The sequence below is a fragment of the Chanodichthys erythropterus genome, chromosome 22, assembly GCF_024489055.1.
Source record: "Chanodichthys erythropterus isolate Z2021 chromosome 22, ASM2448905v1, whole genome shotgun sequence".
Classification (NCBI taxonomy): Eukaryota; Metazoa; Chordata; class Actinopteri; order Cypriniformes; family Xenocyprididae; genus Chanodichthys; species Chanodichthys erythropterus.
In genome coordinates this window covers 31,032,878-31,052,083 of record NC_090242.1, presented here as the reverse complement: position 1 = coordinate 31,052,083, position 19,206 = coordinate 31,032,878, and the positions used below count along the sequence as shown (strand labels likewise).

At 35.8% G+C, this 19,206-nt stretch overlaps 3 protein-coding genes and 1 non-coding gene across 4 annotated transcripts; 2 read left to right on the top strand and 2 right to left on the bottom strand.

The window, feature by feature from the left end:
• Positions 1 to 61: 61 nt before the first annotated feature.
• On the top strand, positions 62 to 171 carry trnal-caa (transfer RNA leucine (anticodon CAA)). Its single transcript has 2 exons — positions 62 to 99; positions 126 to 171. It is a non-coding gene; the product is annotated as a tRNA-Leu (tRNA).
• A 688-nt stretch (positions 172 to 859) lies between these two features.
• Positions 860 to 3,392, bottom strand: pgrmc1 (progesterone receptor membrane component 1). Its single transcript, XM_067375863.1, has 3 exons — positions 3,039 to 3,392; positions 2,129 to 2,284; positions 860 to 2,009 (listed from the first exon to the last, which is right to left on the bottom strand). The coding sequence occupies exons 1-3, from the start codon at positions 3,325 to 3,327 to the stop codon at positions 1,915 to 1,917; spliced, it is 540 nt and encodes a 179-aa protein (XP_067231964.1). The 5' UTR covers positions 3,328 to 3,392; the 3' UTR covers positions 860 to 1,914.
• A 642-nt stretch (positions 3,393 to 4,034) lies between these two features.
• On the top strand, positions 4,035 to 15,728 carry fam114a2 (family with sequence similarity 114 member A2). Its single transcript, XM_067376253.1, has 14 exons — positions 4,035 to 4,124; positions 4,581 to 4,828; positions 6,970 to 7,069; positions 7,162 to 7,260; positions 7,351 to 7,478; positions 10,817 to 10,951; positions 11,124 to 11,282; positions 11,392 to 11,515; positions 13,604 to 13,689; positions 13,770 to 13,865; positions 14,438 to 14,577; positions 14,654 to 14,726; positions 14,921 to 14,974; positions 15,145 to 15,728. Exons 2-14 carry the CDS (start codon positions 4,646 to 4,648, stop codon positions 15,241 to 15,243), a joined length of 1,476 nt encoding a protein of 491 aa, XP_067232354.1. The 5' UTR covers positions 4,035 to 4,124; positions 4,581 to 4,645; the 3' UTR covers positions 15,244 to 15,728.
• A 202-nt stretch (positions 15,729 to 15,930) lies between these two features.
• Positions 15,931 to 18,525, bottom strand: mrps17 (mitochondrial ribosomal protein S17). The gene is made up of 3 exons (XM_067376254.1): positions 17,863 to 18,525; positions 17,551 to 17,695; positions 15,931 to 16,403 (listed from the first exon to the last, which is right to left on the bottom strand). The coding sequence occupies exons 2-3, from the start codon at positions 17,671 to 17,673 to the stop codon at positions 16,110 to 16,112; spliced, it is 417 nt and encodes a 138-aa protein (XP_067232355.1). The 5' UTR covers positions 17,674 to 17,695; positions 17,863 to 18,525; the 3' UTR covers positions 15,931 to 16,109.
• Between the last annotated feature and the right edge of the window lie 681 nt (positions 18,526 to 19,206).

Genomic DNA, 19,206 nt, shown 5'->3' with positions numbered 1-19,206 from the left:
TTGGATCACATAATGGCTATTATAAGTACTATTTTACACATAAATACTACTTCACAATTGTGTCAGGATGGCCGAGTGGTCTAAGGCGCCAGACTCAAGGGTTGTTCCCTTCCGATCAACGGGTATTCTGGTCTCCGAATGGAGGCGTGGGTTCGAATCCCACTTCTGACATATATTTTTTTCTCTCATTGTAGAAATAATAATATTGTCACCCTGTGTCTTATATGTAAGAAACAAGCATGTCCTGTAACCATTTGTTTTACAATATTGTGTGACAATTTTATATTCCCAAAATTAGAGGGATATGTCTCTCCTGTACCCACACCTCAAACTGTTCTAACTCATTATGAAAAAAAATGTTTTGCATATATGTTTAAACTTTTGTATTATATTTGATACATTAGGCTGTTATGGCACATAATGACATGGCGAGAATATGCAGCTCATACTTAAGTAGAAAGAAAGCACTGGCATTTTATGCAGAGGCTCAAACTGAACAAAAATATAAATCAGTTTGTTTTTTATAAACCAATGAGATCTTTATAACAGCATAACAGACTTCATAAATAAAATGCTCATAAATATCAGTTGTGACTCTCCCAATACCATCTTAGTAAGATGATTTTTATTAAATGCTTAGTATTATGAAAGGTCTATAGTTTTTATTGCATGGGGCAAAACATAATGCAGTGCAAAGGAATGATGATTGAGAGAACTACAAATAAACATGCCTCAAAAATGTATTTACATTTTTTACACGATTTTCCTAAAAAAAAAGTTAATCTAAAGTTGCTTCAGTCTTTTAAATGTTCATCTTGAAAAATTAATAACAAAAAAATATTTTATCATTTAATTATTATTTTATATTAAAAAAAAAAAAAGCTTTTACAGCAAAAAACACATACCACCTGAAAGGGGATGTTTTTAGAATTATACTTAAAGGCATTGTACTAGGCAAAAAAAGTATAAACTATCAATTAGTTGACAGAAGGCATGTAGGAGATTGTGTGCAACATTTTTCTCAACAAAGGTTTGATCATGTTGATAATTATGCCTTAGAAATGCACATATCAAATATGATACAGTAGGTTTTATAGAGTTAACTTGCTACAGGAACAGTTCAGCTGGAGCTGTTTAAATGCTTTGTTCAATGACACTTATCAGGTATACATCACCAGTAATTAGCAACATTCACATATACTTTGAACCAAGAGCTCTAAAAAAATTCAATAATGCACAATGATAATAAATCATATTATTTAATAATGAATATTATGAACAAAAAAAAAGGTGTTTTGCAAATACTTGTCTTTGTAAATCATAATCTCTTGGAATGTTGCGTGAACCTAATCTACAAATGTCTTGAGCAGATGATAAGACGATAACAAGACGATGATAAGAGCATGTGAGGAGTTTGCTTGAAAACCCTATTTAGTATGGGTCTAGTCTTAATCTGTATCAAGGAAACTCATCTGACACATACCCTTGAATGAGATTTCCACTTTTTTTCCACTTCCGTCTTTTAATAGGACGCTCATTTAAAAGTATTATAGTGTGTCTTGATGTTTATATATGCATTTGGTTTGCAATGCAATGTTCTCTGGTTAGATAAAAGTCTAGTGAGAAATTGTGTCCCATATATACAGCAACCATATATTCCTGAAAAATATATTTACCCCCAAGAATTCTTCAAATGACATGATTATGAGTCACAGTTGCTGTATATATAACATATGCTACATTAGGTTTAGGAATACAGAGATATGAAATTATTTATAAACATATGATGTGCTAATTAAAGTCACATTAAATGACAGAGAGGTTCAGACAAAAAGGCAAGTTTGACTGCAACAAATCTAGGTCATTTAAGCACAGGTGGAAAAGAGCTAGGTTTGGATCCATGTTCTCCATGTTCTAATCCTTCTTTTTGTCCTTGACTTCTTCATCATCTGTGTACTCTGTTGGTTCTTCTCCAGGTTTAAGAAGCTTCCCAATGTAATCATATTTCTCTGCGGAGGAACATAAGAGAGTTTACTCAACAATTAGCAATCCAAGCTCATTGCAACATCTCCAAAAAGCACAACTGTAAAATCAGGGAGAGGAACAAAAAATGTGCCCTTCAACTCACGTGTGAACTGGGTCTCCCACTCGCTCAGGCTCTCCTGCTGCATAGCATTGAGATCTGAAAGATCATCATGAGTTTCTTTCAAGGCCTCCTTCTCCAAACAAAACGTGGCCAGTCCTCTGGATGCATCCTTGCCCGCGAAGACCCCGTAAGGGCCCTCTAAATGTGAACAAATTCATAAATATATCAGAATCTCATGTTTGTTGCAAAACATGTAGGATATTTTCTTTCACCACTATGTGCTCAGTGGGAATGTTAAGTATCTAGTCAACCTTTATCAGAGTTAAGTTAATTATTCACTGATGACCAATAGTTTTTGGCATTGCAAAAGTGTGCACCAAAAGTACAAAAACGCAGGAAAATACTGCTGGCGTCTCATTATCAAAAGAACAACAACGTAAACATAGGTACACTTTAACAGGGTTGCGTGACATCTCTATTATCCTGAATTTATCAGAAGGTTAGGGGTTATGACTATGCATTTGTACCTTGTTTAAAAAGTGCGACAAAGGGGCGTGTCTGAAATTAAATCAATGCGTTTTTAATAGGTCGTTTTTCAAATAAAAAACAGGCATATGCAAACACGTAATTGTTATGGAGCAAGTTCACCACTTGGGTAAAGTTGGTTTTATATTCGCACATTCGGGCATCCGCATTCAATAGCCTTGTTAATCACACTACAGTGGACATTCACAAGTAAATATGCCATTAAAACAATACTTGCCTATTTTGATCGACTGTGAAAAATCGTTGGTTGTCAATATCATGTCGCTGCTTAAAATTCGCAAACATTAATTTATTGCAAAGTCCGAATGTGCGAATATAAAACCAACTTTACTTAAGTAAAATCACCTACGTTAAGTTTGTAAGATAAGCAAGACCCGCAGTTGAATTTGTGACATTCGAGTATTACCTGGTCCGTAGAACTTCTTCCCTCTTGTAACATCAAACACTTTCCCGTTGACAGCCATGAGGATTCTTGGGTTTTTCAGTCCATCGTACTCTTGCAGTTCTGCTAAAGTGAAATCTTTTTTCTTCAGTTTAGGCAATGGCTCCTCAACCGGGCCAAAGTCTGCAGGCTTGTCTCCACGGACGATTTTGTACAACAGGAACAAACAAAGACATAGCAAGCTAATGTTCAGAGGCGAAGTGAAAATTTCCTGAAGAATTCCAGAAGTTTGCTCAACATTTTCTTCAGCCATTTCGTTTCTGATGATATTGTGCGTGAGAGAACATCGAGAGACTCATCGACGACTACAGCAGTGCACCAATCACAGATGCCAAAAACACACAATAGTGTGACGCCAGCCAATCAGATTCGACGTGAATTTCTGGGGCGTGTAGTTTTTGAGATGGGGTTTGAAGTTAACTGTAATTTGTGAACCGTGCGTGAATTTCTTTCTTTTTCTTTTTTTTTTTTTACTACTGTTTTATAATATTGATATTTTTTTTATTTGAGAATCTTTATAATAATAAATACAAAATTTAAACTATATATTTTTTATATTTTTCTTAACAAATGTGTCATTCAATAAAACTGAACAGCTACGACATTAAGTGTATAATATTTATTTTAAAGTTATGTGTTGGAATTTAACTACCATCTTATACAGTAAAAACCTGTTAATTGGATAAAATATCTTAGTATCTTAAGTATCTTAGCATACACAGAGGAAAATTCTAATAATTAAGCCAATTTTGATGAAATGTGGCTATAATTGTAGCAATGATTAATATAACAGGTTGTAAAAATTTATGTGACACAGTTAGACACCGTACAATATACAGTCATTTATTAAATTTAACTAAAATATTTTCCTTTATAATTTGCATGTGTAGTGAAGAATGTCCTCCAAACAGCAGGTGGCGGAATAATATGTTGAGTCGATGTTTACATTCCTCAATGGAAGAGAGAGTGTAACGGGAAAAACAAAACACAGCAGAGGACTAAGTCCAGTGACGTGGCCGGACGACGGAGAAGAGAAACAGTGAGCAATAGGTTGGATATGTTGTGTTTATCACTTATTTATTTTAATATTAACTTCTTCCCTATAATGATTTTATAGCGTCCAGCTTACTGGATGTTGACTAACTACTATTGCTGAGGAAAGGTAGCTTAGCTTTAAATACAGTACTGTACAGTATGCCACTGCGACAGACAGACAATGTGGTTTATCTTGCTAGTATGTACTCCAGCATCAATTATACCGGCTATTCATGATTAACTCATCTCTAGAAGTCCAATAATGTTTATAATCTGTGTTTTGAATCTTATTTTATTGAGTATCATCTTAATCCTTAGCCTCAGTAATTTGTGATGTATGACACGTTGTGCTGTTTTGAAGTTGGTGTTGGTTTTCAATTCCATAGACTATACTGTCATGTACACTATTATATCATATACCTATCCTTTGCATTAAAAGTTAGTTATAAATTATTTACTTGTCCATTTCAGGAGGCTGATATGTGTTAAGAAGGTCCCACAGTGAAAGCTCCACAAGTGAACAAACAGAGAAATCAATGGATCAAGAGGCAGAAGAGCTGTCATCAGCCCCCCGAGATGAGCCCTCCACTGATGCTCAGTGTGACAGCTCTACTGATGTAGCACCAACCCGAAAGACGAGGAAAAGACCAGAACATAAATCTCCAACAGAAGAACAGAAGATCCTAGAGACACCACTACCAGCAGAAAGTGCTTCAAATGTATGCTTTTTTTGCACTTTTACTTTTATTATTTTTATTAATAGTAATAATTATATACAGTTGTGCTCAAAAGTTTACATACCCCTTGCAGAATCTGCAAATTGTTAATTATTTTAACAAAATAAGAGGGATAATGCAAAATGTGTGTTCTTTTTTATTTACTACTGTCCTGAATAAGATATTTTGCATAAAAGATGTTTACATAGAGTCAAAAAATAGCTGAATTTATAAAAATTACCTGTTCAAAAATTTACATACCCTTGATTCTTAATACTGTGTGTCGTTACCTGGATGATCCACGACTGTTTTTATGTTTTGTGATGATTGTTCATGAGTCTCTTGTTTGTCCTGAGCAGTTAAACTGCCCAACATTCTTCAGAAAAATCCTCCAGGTCCTGCAAATTCTTCAGTTTTCCAGCATCTTTTGCATATTTGAACCCTTTCTAGCAGTGACTGTGTGATTTTGAGATCCGTATTTTCACACTGAGGATGACTGAGGGACTCAAACACAACTATTAAAAAAGGTTCAAACATTCACTGATGCTCCAGAAGGAAACACGATGCATCAAGAGCCGAGGGGTGAAAACTTTTAAACAAGATGAAGATGTCCAAATTTGTTTTATTTTGTTTAAATATCTAATTTTTTCATTTAGTACTGCCCATAGGAAGATACAGAAGATACTCACATGTTTCCCGGAAGACAAATTGTGTAAAATTTATCTTGATCTTCAAATTCAAAAAGTTTTCACCCCCTGGCTCTTAATGCATCGTGTTTACTTCTGGAGCATCAGTGAATGTTTGAACCTTTTTTAATAGTTGTTTTTGAGTCCCTCAGTTGTCCTCAGTGTGAAAAGATGATCTCAAAATCACACAGTCACTGCTGGAAAGGGTTCAAATATGCAAAAGATGCTGGAAAACTGAAGAATTTGCAGGATCTGGAGGATTTATCTGAAGAATGTTGGGCAGTTTAACTGCTCAGGACAAACAAGAGACTCATGAACAACCATCACAAAACATAAAAACAGTCGTGGATCATCCAGGTAATCACACACAGTATTAAGAATCAAGGGTATGTACATTTTTGAACAGGTAATTTTTATAAATTCAGCTATTTTTTGACTATATGTAAACATATTTTATGCAAAATATTTTTACATCTGAGAGGTTTCTCAGATTTTTTTCTTTCAGAAACTGGAAGAAGTCTAGCAGGTAACACTAAATACTGATTTTTGCTTAAAGAACCCATTTTGTTCTGATTTTTTTTTTTACATTTTGTGTACATATTTCCTATATTTTCTGTTTGTAGCGTAATAAAGACCAAGAAATAAATATGGATGGTCATTAAAACTTTGCTAAAACAACAAAGCTGGTGGTGGCCTAAGACTTTTGCACAGTACTACATTTGCACAGGAATTACATTTCGACTAGTAACAATGTTAATTCTTGATATCAGGAATTCAATTTTCACTAGTTAAAATACAAATTTTTGATATCAAGAATTACATTTCCACTACTAAAAACTAGATATTTTTTTATCAATTTGTAAAATATAATTCTTAAAATTACTTGAATGAAAGTCTTTGAGATGTGCTGGAGGAGACTTTACAGAGTGCTCACCTCTTGCATTGTCAATAAAATATCTTGATCAAAAGTTGATGCACTTCTTGATGTAAATAACATCACCACATTTATTTTGGTCAAGATCGTATTTTCCCATTAATTTCCTATAGCGGTCATTTGTGAATTTGAAGATCACAAGGATGTGATTTTTAATGATTTTTTTAGTTTTAATGTATTTTTTTAGTGCCCGTATGCTCATTTACATCAAGTTTTTATAATTTTTCATAGTTTTTTTAATTTATAATTTTATGTCTGGGGCTAAAGTACATTTAAATGATTTAAAGTTTAAAAAACATTGTACATTGTGGCTGCACCTCTTTTCACCCTTTGCCTGAAATGCACTGTTTTATTTCCTGTCTTTTCAAAGCCGCCTTTCCGAAAAGTCCAGTCTACTCTGATTGGTCAGCTGGCCCAGTCTGTTGTGATGAATCAGACAACTTAGCCAAGCTTTGCCTTTTATAATCATGTCAAAAACTATTCTAAACTGATCTATTACTAAACAGTAACTTTTTCCCCATCAGACCTCCCCAGAGACGACTGTTTCCCAGGGAGGTTGGGGTTACTGGGGCAGCTGGGGTAAATCAATCCTCTCCACTGCTACTGCCACTGTAGCTACTGTGGGTAAGTGGCACAAGATTTTCACTTTTTTTTATTAAACAGCTTATTACCTCATCAACACACATTAGTATTAATACTGTTTTTCATTGTCTAAGGCCAAGGGTTGACACAGGTCATTGAAAAAGCAGAGACGTCTCTTGGAGTCCCAAGCCCTGAGGAGCTTTCAGCTCAAGTGAAGGAGGAAAAAAATGATGGTAATTACATGCGCTTCATTTGACGTGAATTGGTATACATGGTCTTGCATATCCTTAGTATTTATTGATCTTTCTGCCTTCTGCCTGCAGGTTCAGACAGTAGTGAGACAAATAAAGATGAAGGGGAGAGGACGTATGGGATGGGTGGTGCTATGGGAATGATCTCCTCCAGTAGTATGGGAATGCTGTCATCTTTATCCACTGTAGTTCAGAGTACGGTAAGGGCAAGCTAAATGTATGCTAAATAATGTTAAAACCAAATTTATTTTGAGTTTCTATATTTATTTTTTCATATTTTTTGTTATTCAATGATACTAGAGTTGCACGATTCTAGATAAGTTGAGAATCGCGTTGTTGGGTTTTTTGGGTTTTTTTTCAAACATGATACAACTAAAGAAAATAATGTAATCTGAGAAAATGTTAATTGCTGCAGTCACTTTAAAATATTTAATTAATCTGAATTATTTAAAAAAAAAAACTCTTTGAAAGAATGATTCAATGCCTCACTCATATAATTATTCACTTGTTTCATTACTGGATAAATCAGCGTTTTTGAATAAATCTCTTGTATGAATGATTCAGTGACAAATATCGATACAATCATTAATTGAAGTGCCAAGTTACTTTCAAAAGTTGATTTGCTCTACTTTGATAGCTTCCATAAACATATACTAACTATAAAATTTTATCCCAGAACTTCTGTGATCATTTGAATTATTGTTAGACAGAAATAATGATACTGTGTGGTTAAAAAGCCTGTTTGTTAAAGCTGCAGTTCATACATTTTTTTGGTTAAAAATTATCACAAATCAGTTATTGATCAAGTACATAACCACCAGCCAGTCTTCAATACTGTTTTCTTACCATAGCCCTATTCACAATGGTAAGCTTGTAATGTTTTTTAATTTGAGTGATACTGGTAGGTTTCCATGGGAAATAGGAGTTTGCCTTTGTGTCATTACGTCATGTCTGTATACATAAAGAAGGATGATGTAAGATGCTGCAGGTGGCAGTCATTTGTAGCCTCTTTTTTACAGCAGCTGGAATAATTGAATTTGTCATTTTGATGGCAGATTGTAATTAAGAAAGGTAAAAACGACCATCATCATTAACAGCTGGTGCAAAAACTAGAATAATTGTCGTCAGGGCTTTTGAAAAGTGGTATGAACTCTGTGTTTTGAACGGGTTTATAAGGGACGCAGAGATTGTTTTTTTTTCTGCTGGACAGGTAAGACATTTTAATGGTTTATTGGGTATATAATGCTAATTAGATAACGCTAATACACACAATACACATGGTCATGCAATGTTGATGTTAATATTAACAGTTTGAGAACAAATTATAACAATAATAATAATTTGCATGGTTTGACATGATATGAGCTAACTTTGCAATCATTAGATTTAATCACCATTTGCAGATTTATTGTAAAACATTTTTCTCAGTTGGTCAGAGCAAAACTGGCAGACATGTTACTTACTTGTTCAAATGACAAAACTTATTATTTTGGACATACTTCCAAGATGTAGTATCTGTAGTTCTGAAGTACAGTGAATATCCACACTGGTGTGGTGACTCACAGCCTACACATACACCTCAAAACATTAGATTCATCCGCGCTAAGGAGCTGTACCGATGCACAACCCACGTAAAGTTGTTAGTTTCACAAATAACTGCAGTTGCAGGTTTCAAACAGAGATGGCGACAAAAGGGGCAAAACTTACGGACTGCAGCTTCTCTACTGTGATGTCTATTCGAGTGAAATGGCATCTGAAATGAGAGGGCGGGACTTGATTTTGTCCTTCGGGAATTGATTGAATTGTCGGAAGTTGGGTGTTGCTAACAAAATGGAGGCAGATCTGAATGCCCATTTGCAGTCAGTTGTGGTGGATTTCTCTCCATCTGACTCACTGCTAGCACCTTCATTTTACTGTAAGAACTTTATTTATTGAGGATGAGGATGACGAAGACGTCAACAGCACTAAACAGCGAGAGAGTGATACTGACTTATAGTGCGTGTCCGTTGGCACAGAGCGATCACATGTCTCACAAATATCACATGGTCCTAAGTATTCAGACCCTTTGCTGTGACACTCATATATTTAACTCAGGTGCTGTCCATTTCTTCTGATCATCCTTGAGATAGTTCTACACCTTCATTTGAGTCCAGCAGTGTTTGATTATACTGATTGGACTTGATTAGGAAAGCCACACACCTGTCTATATAAGACCTTACAGCTCACAGTGCATGTCACAGCAAATGAGGATCATGAGGTGAAAAGAACTGCCTGAAGAGCTCAGAGACAGAATTGTGGCAAGGCACAGATCTGGCCAAGGTTACAAAAAAAATTCTGCTGCACTTAAGGTTCCTAAGAGCACAGTGGCCTCCATAATCCTTAAATGGAAGACGTTTGAGATGACCAGAACTCTTCCTAGAGCTGGCCGTCCGGCCAAACTGAGCTATCGGGGGAGAAGAGCCTTGGTGAGAGAGGTAAAGAAGAACCCAAAGATCACTGTGGCTGAGCTCCAGAGATGCAGTCGGGAGATGTGAGAAAGTTGTAGAAAGTCAACCATCACTGCAGCCCTCCACCAGTCGGGGCTTTATGACAGAGTGGCCCGACGGAAGCCTCTCCTCAGTGCAAGACACATGAAAGCCTGCATGGAGTTCGCTAAAAAACACCTGAAGGACTCCAAGATGGTGAGAAATAAGATTCTCTGGTCTGATGAGACCAAGATAGAACTTTTTGGCCTTAATTCTAAGCGGTATGTGTGGAGAAAACCAGGCACTGCTCATCAGCTGTCCAATACAGTCCCAACAGTGAAGCATGGTGGTGGCAGCATCATGCTGTGGGGGTGTTTTTCAGCTGCAGGGACAGGACGACTGGTTGCAATCGAGGGAAAGATGAATGCGGCCAAGTACAGGGATATCCTGGACGAAAACCTTCTCCAGAGTGCTCAGGACCTCAGACTGGGCCGAAGGTTTACCTTCCAACAAGACAATGACCCTAAGCACACAGCTAAAATAATGGAGTGGCTTCACAACAACTCCATGACAGTTCTTGAATGGCCCAGCCAGAGCCCTGACTTAAACCCAATTGAGCATCTCTGGAGAGACCTAAAATGGCTGTCCACCAACGTTTACCATCCAACCTGACAGAACCTGAGAGGATCTGCAAGGAGGAATGGCAGAGGATCCCAAAATCCAGGTGTGCAAAACTTGTTGCATCTTTCCCAAAAAGACTCATGGCTGTATTAGATCAAAAGGGTGCTTCTACTAAATACTGAGCAAAGGGTCTGAATACTTAGGACCATGTGATATTTCAGTTTTTCTTTAATAAATCTGCAAAAATGTCAACAATTCTGTGTTTTTTCTGTCAATATGGGGTGCTGTGTGTACATCGAGGAAAAAAATGAACTTAAATGACTTTAGCAAATGGTTGTAATATAACAAAGAGTTAAAAATTTAAGGGGGTCTGAATACTTTCTGTACCCACTATATATTTCATTTGATTGTATATGTATATGTATTTATTCTGTCTTATGCTTGTTGGTTAGGGTAAAACAGTAATAAGTGGTGGTCTGGATGCATTGGAGTTTATTGGGAAGAAGACCATGGATGTGATAGCAGAGGGAGACCCTGGCTTTAAGAAAACCAAGGGGCTGATGAACAGAAACTCCACACTGTCACAGGTGCAGAAGCTATGATGACTGTGTGTCCTAATGAGATGGAATATATTAATAGCAACTTCAACTCCCCATCTGACACTCCTACATTAATATATGACCTTATACTTTACTCGATTCACGATTTGATTTTGTTTGAGAATGATTCTGACCCGATTCTATTTTTCATCTATCAAAGGTCTTAAGGGAAGCAAAGGAACGTGAGGAGCAGCAGAAAGCTGAAAACATCACTTCAGAAACAGACAAAAAGGCTCATTACGGGATGTTGTTTGATGAGTTTCAAGGCCTGTCCCATCTGGAGGCTTTGGAGATCCTCTCTAGAGAGAGTGAAGCTAAGGTCAATAGATTTTTTTTTTTTTTTTTTTTTTTTTTTTTACACAAAATCAAACAATGATAATATTTAAAATGGTGAAGGATTTGAATGCTGGTGTTGTGTTTTTGTGCAGGTGAAATCTGTGCTGACCACTCTGTCAGGTGAGGAGTTAGCTAAACTGAGAGAGGAACTACAGGACATTAAAGAACTGTTTTCCCTCATGGAGTTTGATGATGAGGTGGAGGATGAAGTGAAAGGTAAAAAGTACAACGAATACAAAGTTAGAGTAAAATATATATTAAAGGGGTCCTATTATGCCCTTTTTCAAAGTCTTGCTTGTGTCTCTTTCATTTCTCTTAGAGCAGGTTTTCATGCTTGAATGTTCAAAAAACATTTTTCACATTAGGCCTGCACGATTCTGGGAAAAATATTAATCACGATTTTTTAGCTTAGAATTGATATCACGATTCTCTACAACGATTTTTTTCTCATGAAATGTAATGTTTATTGCACACATGAACCATGACAAAACAAAACAAATTGGAAGTAACGTACCAAAAATATTTGTTTTGGCACCTATAGAACATTGCACATCACCACAAGCCTGTAAACATAGAGGCTTCAATGAATAGAACTACCGCACTCGCTCGACGAGTGAAACACGAGACTAGCGTTCACACCAAACGCGAATAGAGAGTCAAATTCGCGTCTACCGCGTCTAGTTTGCCGCTTGAACATTTTGAATGCATTCGCGCGTCTAGAGCGAAATAGACGCGCGTAAAAAACAAGCGTTTGAAGCGAAATTGACACGCGTCCGAGGCGAAATCCGCTTCTTGTGTGAGGGGCAACTGCTAGGCGGTTGTCTGTTTGCAAGATGGCTGATGTTGATCGTGCGTTCATCGAGAGAGCCACCGCTTTGTATTTGCTCTGGAGAGCAGAACAGCGGCGTAGGGGTCAGCGTCGCGGGAAGGCTGCGGGTCGATAAACTTGTACGTGACTCAAAAGTGAAATGTGTATTTACAACTTACCAGGTAGCCCAATCTCCTCACCGACACTCTTCCAAGCGAGCTCGTTTTTATTCCTGTCTGAAGTATGAACTTGTGTCATAAATCTCTGGCTGACGCTCGAATGAGGCGAATTCGCGTCTTCCGCGCCGTGAGACCTCCAGACGCGCGTAAACGCGTCTTTACATTGACTTAACATTGAAATCATAATTTCAACAGGCGCTTTGTCGTTGGCTGAGGGTGAAGCCCTGTGAGAGCGGTCCTTTCAAAATAAAGGCTGATTTTTTATTTTTTTTTAAATCGAAGTCATTTAAAAATTAAATCGTGAACAGGGTGAATCGAGATCGCGATTTTATAACGATTTATCGTGCAGGCCTATTTCACATATTTACATTGTTGCAGCACCTCTCTTCCCAGTCTGTCAGTAACGCTCTTTTTAGTTCCTGTCTCTATGAAACCCTCCTTCTGAAAAGCGCAATGTGCTCTAATTGGTCAGTTGGACCAGTGTGTTCTGATTGGTCAACCACTTCAAGCATGTTTCAGAAATAACCCTTACCATAACTGCGAGTTTCAACACACTACTAGCACAACTCAACCAGGCCTCGCCCCTTTTTTTGCGTACGCCTTGGGTGGGAATTATTTAAATGAGATATATTGTGACTTGTTTGTTCCCAGAAGAAAATTCAAGACTACTGTTGAGGCATTGCAGGGAATTCAGGAGCATTTTTTATGCTGAAACAGCAACATTACACACTAAAGAAAGCTGAAAATTTAAATCTATATATCTGGAGCAATTCTGATATTTTCCAATGTATGGCAATTCTCTTTCAAATCGATTCTGAGCTTAGTTTTTAACAGAAGATGGCACTGCATGCTTTAGAAACAGCTGTACTCTGTCTGCTTCCAGTTCCTTTGCACACACCACTTAAACCTAAAATAATCATTCATAAAGTATGAAAAGGTTGAAGCGAATTTCAAGGGTGTTCGCAGTGGGCTGTGTTTACATTAACCTCGCGTCAAAAAAGCATTCTGAGCTGAGGTGCAAGTATATTTAACCACTTACATGACTCGAGCACTCTTCTTCGTGAGCATTTGAGTGTGCGGTTTTGCAAAAGCCTCTAAAAGCCACCTCGGTCAAAAATGAGATAACAATAATGAGTGAATGCTGCCCACACATAGTATACGTTAATTTAGGCTTTTGCATCTGAAGTCTTCATATATAATATAATATATTATATTATATTATATTATATTATAATAATAGGACCCCTTTTGAAATTTTAGATTCAGTAAATTAACAACAATGTTGTTTTGAACATATATCTTAATTTTTATCCTCAGTTGATGATGGAGAGGATTTTGTGAAGGAACTGACAGATTTTCTTGAAAAATTACAGATCTCCACATCAGCAGACAAACTAAGCAAGGTATCACTTCAGCATCTCTTCATAATTGTAATCAAGTATTTTGTGTGTCTGATTATTTACCATTACTCATATCTACTCAGGCCAGAAAAAACGCATTCAACCATATCACAAACATGAAGCTGCAAAGTGAAGAGGAGAAAGAACAGGAACCAGCAGTGAAAAAATGTAGCGTTGAGGTCTGCAACTCTTGCTATTTAGCCTAAAATTAATGATGACTGAATTTTCATTTTTGCGTGAACTATCCCTTAAAAGGCATTTAGCCTTTTAAAGGGATAGTTCACCCAAAAATGAAAATTCTGTCATCATTCACCCTGAAGTTGTTCCAAACCTGTATACATTTCTTTGTTCTGCTGAACACAAAGGAAGATATTTGGAAGAATGTTTGTAACCAAGCAGATCTCGCTCCCCATTGCAGTCACCATAGTCCCTCACTGCAGAACACAAGATCCAGTGGGCAGAGACGGGTAGGTTTAGGGATATGTCAAGGGATCTGTATCCAACCTCGTCCCCTGTATCTCGTGTTCTGCAGTGAGGACCATCTCCCCCACTGACTACCATAATAGGAAGATAAAACACTATGGTAGTCAATGGGGGTGAGATCTGCTTGGTTACAGACATTCTTCCAAAAAAGAAATGCATACAGGTTTGGAACAACTTGGGTGAGTAAATGATGACAAAATATAGATAGAAGATAGAATATTGTATATTTGTATTGTGTTTTGACAATTCAAGTTACTCTTATTTGTAGGAGGCCCATTTGTCTGCCATTACAAGTCTGGCCGAGTTCACGGCCAGATCCATAGAGCAGTTTCACAAAACAGCTGAAATGCTGCTTCACTGTAACACTGAGGGGGCAACGGCCGCGGAACAAGCCAAAGTTTTATCACAGTGAGTTATATTGTTGCAGAAATAGTGCAAAATTGGTATTAGGAGAAATTAAAATCATAATGTGTTTCACTTTCAGAGTTACTATTGTTATTTGCAAGGAGGTATCACTACTGTCCAAAAAGTTCACGTCGTGTTTGACTACAATTGGGGTAAGACACTTCACTACTTATAGTTCTGTCTAGAGATTTCTAATATTGTTTATGATCATTATAATAATATTGGTAGTGTTTTAGAGAAAAAGCATTTGAAAAAAGGTCAAAAATATATTTTTATTATGTCCTATATTATTGCATTTTTATTGTATATTTTCAAATTCCATGGAGTCAAAATGTTTGTTTTTCAGGCAACTGAAAAAGGAGAAGTTCTCAATCCACTCATTACCAGCGTTTTTCTGGAGGTTTGTCTCTATGTCCGGCTCGCTTGTCTTTGTCTTTTCTTTATGTTAAAAATGGTCATGTACATTACAATAAACCTAAATTTAAAAAAAAAAAAAAGACCTGCATGTTAATATTTTCAAGTTTGCACAGGAGTATTAAAATCTTCTTTCACTTTATTTTCAATTTTAAGGCATCAAACAGTGCATCATACATCCAGGATGCGTTCCAGCTCCTCATGCCAGTGCTTGAAGTGTCTCACATTCAGAGGACAGTGGAGTCGGCACAGTGAGAACCAATCAGAAACACTTTACTGTGCCGAAAAATCAAACATGCAACATCATCATATGATAGAAGTAAAATAATGTGTGGTTTACATTCAGGTAGACATGGTAATCACATGACATACAGATTTAAGGTTGATTGTTGGCTTTTTTCCTATCTTGGTATATTTTTGAATAGACTGTGTCATAAATCTCCCTGTAACTGACATTGTATAAATGGATACAGTAATTTAAATATCTTTTATGTCAGAATGTATAGGAAAATGAATAGAAATCATCTTTTTTTTTAAATCTTTAAGACTTACATTGTTTTCAAATAATTATGCAAGTCATATCAGTATTACTGTTCAGTTATCTTTTAAATAAACAATTGTCTTCTGGATTATAGAAAACTTTTAACTTTAGTATAAAATGCAATTTATACACTATATAGAGTATGCTAGGTTACATGTTTTTATGTAAATGTGGTATAAAACAAATGTGTTTAAATGTTTTAATGTATTTTTTTTATATTTTTGGACCTTACAACATGATCTGACCCATCATCACCAATGAATGACAAGAAACTAGTGTGGAATGGATTACTGGTCTTTACTTCCACTAGAGGGCGCTGGCACATTGAACTTCCCAAAGAAAATAACTAGTGGAAAGTTTATTAACCATAGTTATGTAGGAATTGTGATTTACATATACTAATATTCATAATATTAATAACAGAATTGTATTGTTAATTTGTCGGTCTATGAAAAAAAAAAAGACGGCAAACAGTATTTCTATGTAGGGTTAATGACCACGCAAATACTAGGCAGTGAGTTTAATAATAATATTTTATGTGAAAATCAAGAGAAGACATTTGCATTAAACAGAAACAACGCTACGAGGGTGAAGGGGGTGCTGAGGCAGTAATGTTCAGTTGCTCCAGTTTTTCTGTTAAAGATACTTCTGCGTCTTCTGTGCTTTCCGTTAGAGGCTCCAAATACTGCTTCCCAGCAACCCTTTTCCCAGTGAGCGGGTCCACCACCTGCCCAACTTTATACACAATATCTGCGAGTTCATGTTTGACATGTTTGGATCTTTTCTCCGGCAAGGCCTTCAACAAAACAACATCCCCAACAGTGCACTGCTCCAAAGCATCATGGGCAAAGTAGGTCTTCCTTTTGTTGTAATACTTGTAAAGAAACAATTGAATACATCAGGACCATTTTGGCTACAAACCAAATGATATATATAGAGTACAGTCCAGTCCAAAAGTTTGGAACCACTAAGATTTAATGTTTTTAAAAGAAGTTTTGTCTGCTCACCAAGGCTACATTTATTTAATTAAAAATACAGTAAAAAAAACAGTAATATTGTGAAATATTATTACAATTTAAAATAACTGTGTACTATTTAAATATATTTGACAAAGTAATTTATTCCTGTGATGCAAAGCTGAATTTTCAGCATCATTACTCCAGTGTTCAGTGTCACATGATCCTTCAGAAATCATTCTAATATGCTGATCTGCTGCTCAAGAAACAATTATGATTATTTTCAATGTTGAAAACAGTTGTGTACTTTTTTTTTTCAGGATTCCTTGATGAATAGAAAGTTCAAAAGAACAGCATTTATCTGAAATACAAAGCTTCTGTAGCATTATACACTACCGTTCAAAAGTTTGGGGTCAGTAAGAATTTTAATTTTTTTGAAAAGAAATTAATACTTTTATTCAGCAAGGATGCATTAAATCAATCAAAAGTGGCAGTAAAGACATTTATAATGTTACAAAAGATTAGATTTCAAATAAACACTGTTCTTTTGAACTTTCTATTCATCAAATAATCCTGAAAAAAAAAAACATTGTACGCAAATATTTTGTACAATTGTACACATTAAATGTTTCTTGAGCAGCAGATCAGCATATTAGAATGAATTCTGAAGGATCATGTGACACTGAAGACTGGAGTAATGATGCTGAAAATTCAGCCTTGCATCACAGGAATAAATTACTTTGTGAAATATATTCAAATAGAAAACTAGAATTTTAAATTGTAATAATATTTCACAATATTACTGTTTTACGGTATTTTTAATTAAATAAATGTAGCCTTGGTGAGCAGACGAAACTTCTTTTAAAAACATTAAACATCTTAGTGGTTCCAAACTTTTGGACTGTACTGTGTGTGTGTGTGTGTGTGTGTGTGTGTGTGTGTGTAAGTTTATATATATATATATATATATATATATATATATATATATATATATATATATATATATATATATATATATACACACACACACACGTATATTTCATAGCAAAATATCAACCTTCTTACCTTGAGCAGGTATGGATCAAGCACAAGTCTGGTAACTCGAACCTTTGCCGTCTTCTTCATCTTGGTTCCGATCACTTGACCAATGATCCATTTCGCATGGACTGAAGCTTGACGCCCGGACATGCCGTACAAGGTTTGCAGTCCCCTGAAATGTAGTAAATGTTCACGTTAAACGTAACGTTACTTGCAGTCAAAGAATCAGCTTCTAGCTCTAAGCTAACCGGTTTGCACAAATCTCTTTTACTGAGGCCGAGTCTCTATAACAGGCCGTTCTGTGTGAATGTAAAATAAAGGTGTACAAAATACACTTACCGGATTCACTTTAAAGGTAAATGTTAAGGTAAAGGTCAAAAACTCATGAAAACATTCCTCATGCGTCTGAATGTCAAGATTCGTGGCTCATGTTGATGACGTAATATGGAGGGACCTAGGCAGGGTTTAAAGTGGACTATTTTTCTTTCACATAATAAGAAAGCCAATAAAACTTTGTCTATAATATGTGAGTCCTTTAATATATTTACATAATTATTAGCCTAAGCCCTGGCAGTATGTTTTTCTATGTTTATATGTATTATATTGTAGTTCTGACTGTATTGATTTGGTTGAAGTTTAATTTAATAATAATATATATTTTTTTAAAGCAATCTTTGAAGTGTCAAATGTTGTAAGCATACAAATGAAATACGTATGATTTTTATTATTATTTTAAGAAACTGGAAAATGAAATAATTATTATTTATAATAGGCTATGTAAAATATAATGCAGTATACATAACAATGACAATAATAATCATAATCATCATCATTATATTTTTGACAGTTTTTTTCCCAAACACTCTTTTCTCTAATGCATCCTTTTCTGTTTATTACAGATAAAGTATTTGTCAAATGTTGTAAGTAAGCAATGTATCATGACTTATTCACTATACAGCAATAGCCTCAAGTATCTTATTGCTTTTATAAAACAGTTACCACACAATACCAATATTAAAGCCAGAAATATGTATCGATGCAACTTTCATGAAGTAAACTTTTTCTAAAAGCCTTCCTTCTGCTGGAAAAAAATAGTCCCTGACCGTTAAAAGCAACAGAAGTTACATTTTTATGCCATTAGATGACTCCCCTTTTTTTTAAAAAATAGTCAATAGCATTTTGCCTATCACAGCTCTGCCAGAGCTGTTGAGCTCATAAAAACCCAATTTTCCTCATAATCTCTAGCCGTTTCTCCTCCATATTGCTTTAAATTACAGCATTGTTTGTACAAACCCAATTCCAAAAAAAGTTGGGACACTGTACAAATTGTGAATAAAAAAGGAATGCAATAATTTATAAATCTCATAAACTTATATTTTATTCACAATAGATTATAGATAACATATCAAATGTTGAAAGTGAGACATTTTGAAATGTCATGCCAAATATTGGCTCATTTTGGATTTCATGAGAGCTACACATTCCAAAAAGGTTGGGACAGGTAGCAATAAGTGGCCAGAAAAGTTAAATGTACATATAAGGAACAGCTGGAGGACCAATTTGCAATTTATTAGGTCAGTTGGCAACATGATTGTGTAGAAAAAGAGCCTCTCAGAGTGGCAGTGTCTCTCAGAAGTCAAGATGGGCAGAGGATCACCAATTCCCCCAATGCTGCAGCGAAAA

Coding starts and splice junctions, on each gene's coding strand:
- pgrmc1 (XM_067375863.1), bottom strand. CDS start 3,327: ATGGCTGAAGAAAATGTTGAGCAAACTTCTGGAATTCTTCAGGAAATT. Junction 2,285..3,038: donor GAAGAAGTTCTACGGACCAG/GTAATACTCGAA, acceptor GTTCACATTTAG/AGGGCCCTTACGGGGTCTTC. Junction 2,010..2,128: donor GTGGGAGACCCAGTTCACAC/GTGAGTTGAAGG, acceptor GTTCCTCCGCAG/AGAAATATGATTACATTGGG.
- fam114a2 (XM_067376253.1), top strand. CDS start 4,646: ATGGATCAAGAGGCAGAAGAGCTGTCATCAGCCCCCCGAGATGAGCCC. Junction 10,952..11,123: donor GAAACTCCACACTGTCACAG/GTGCAGAAGCTA, acceptor CATCTATCAAAG/GTCTTAAGGGAAGCAAAGGA. Junction 13,690..13,769: donor CAGCAGACAAACTAAGCAAG/GTATCACTTCAG, acceptor ATATCTACTCAG/GCCAGAAAAAACGCATTCAA.
- mrps17 (XM_067376254.1), bottom strand. CDS start 17,673: ATGTCCGGGCGTCAAGCTTCAGTCCATGCGAAATGGATCATTGGTCAA. Junction 16,404..17,550: donor TTGATCCATACCTGCTCAAG/GTAAGAAGGTTG, acceptor TTTCTTTACAAG/TATTACAACAAAAGGAAGAC.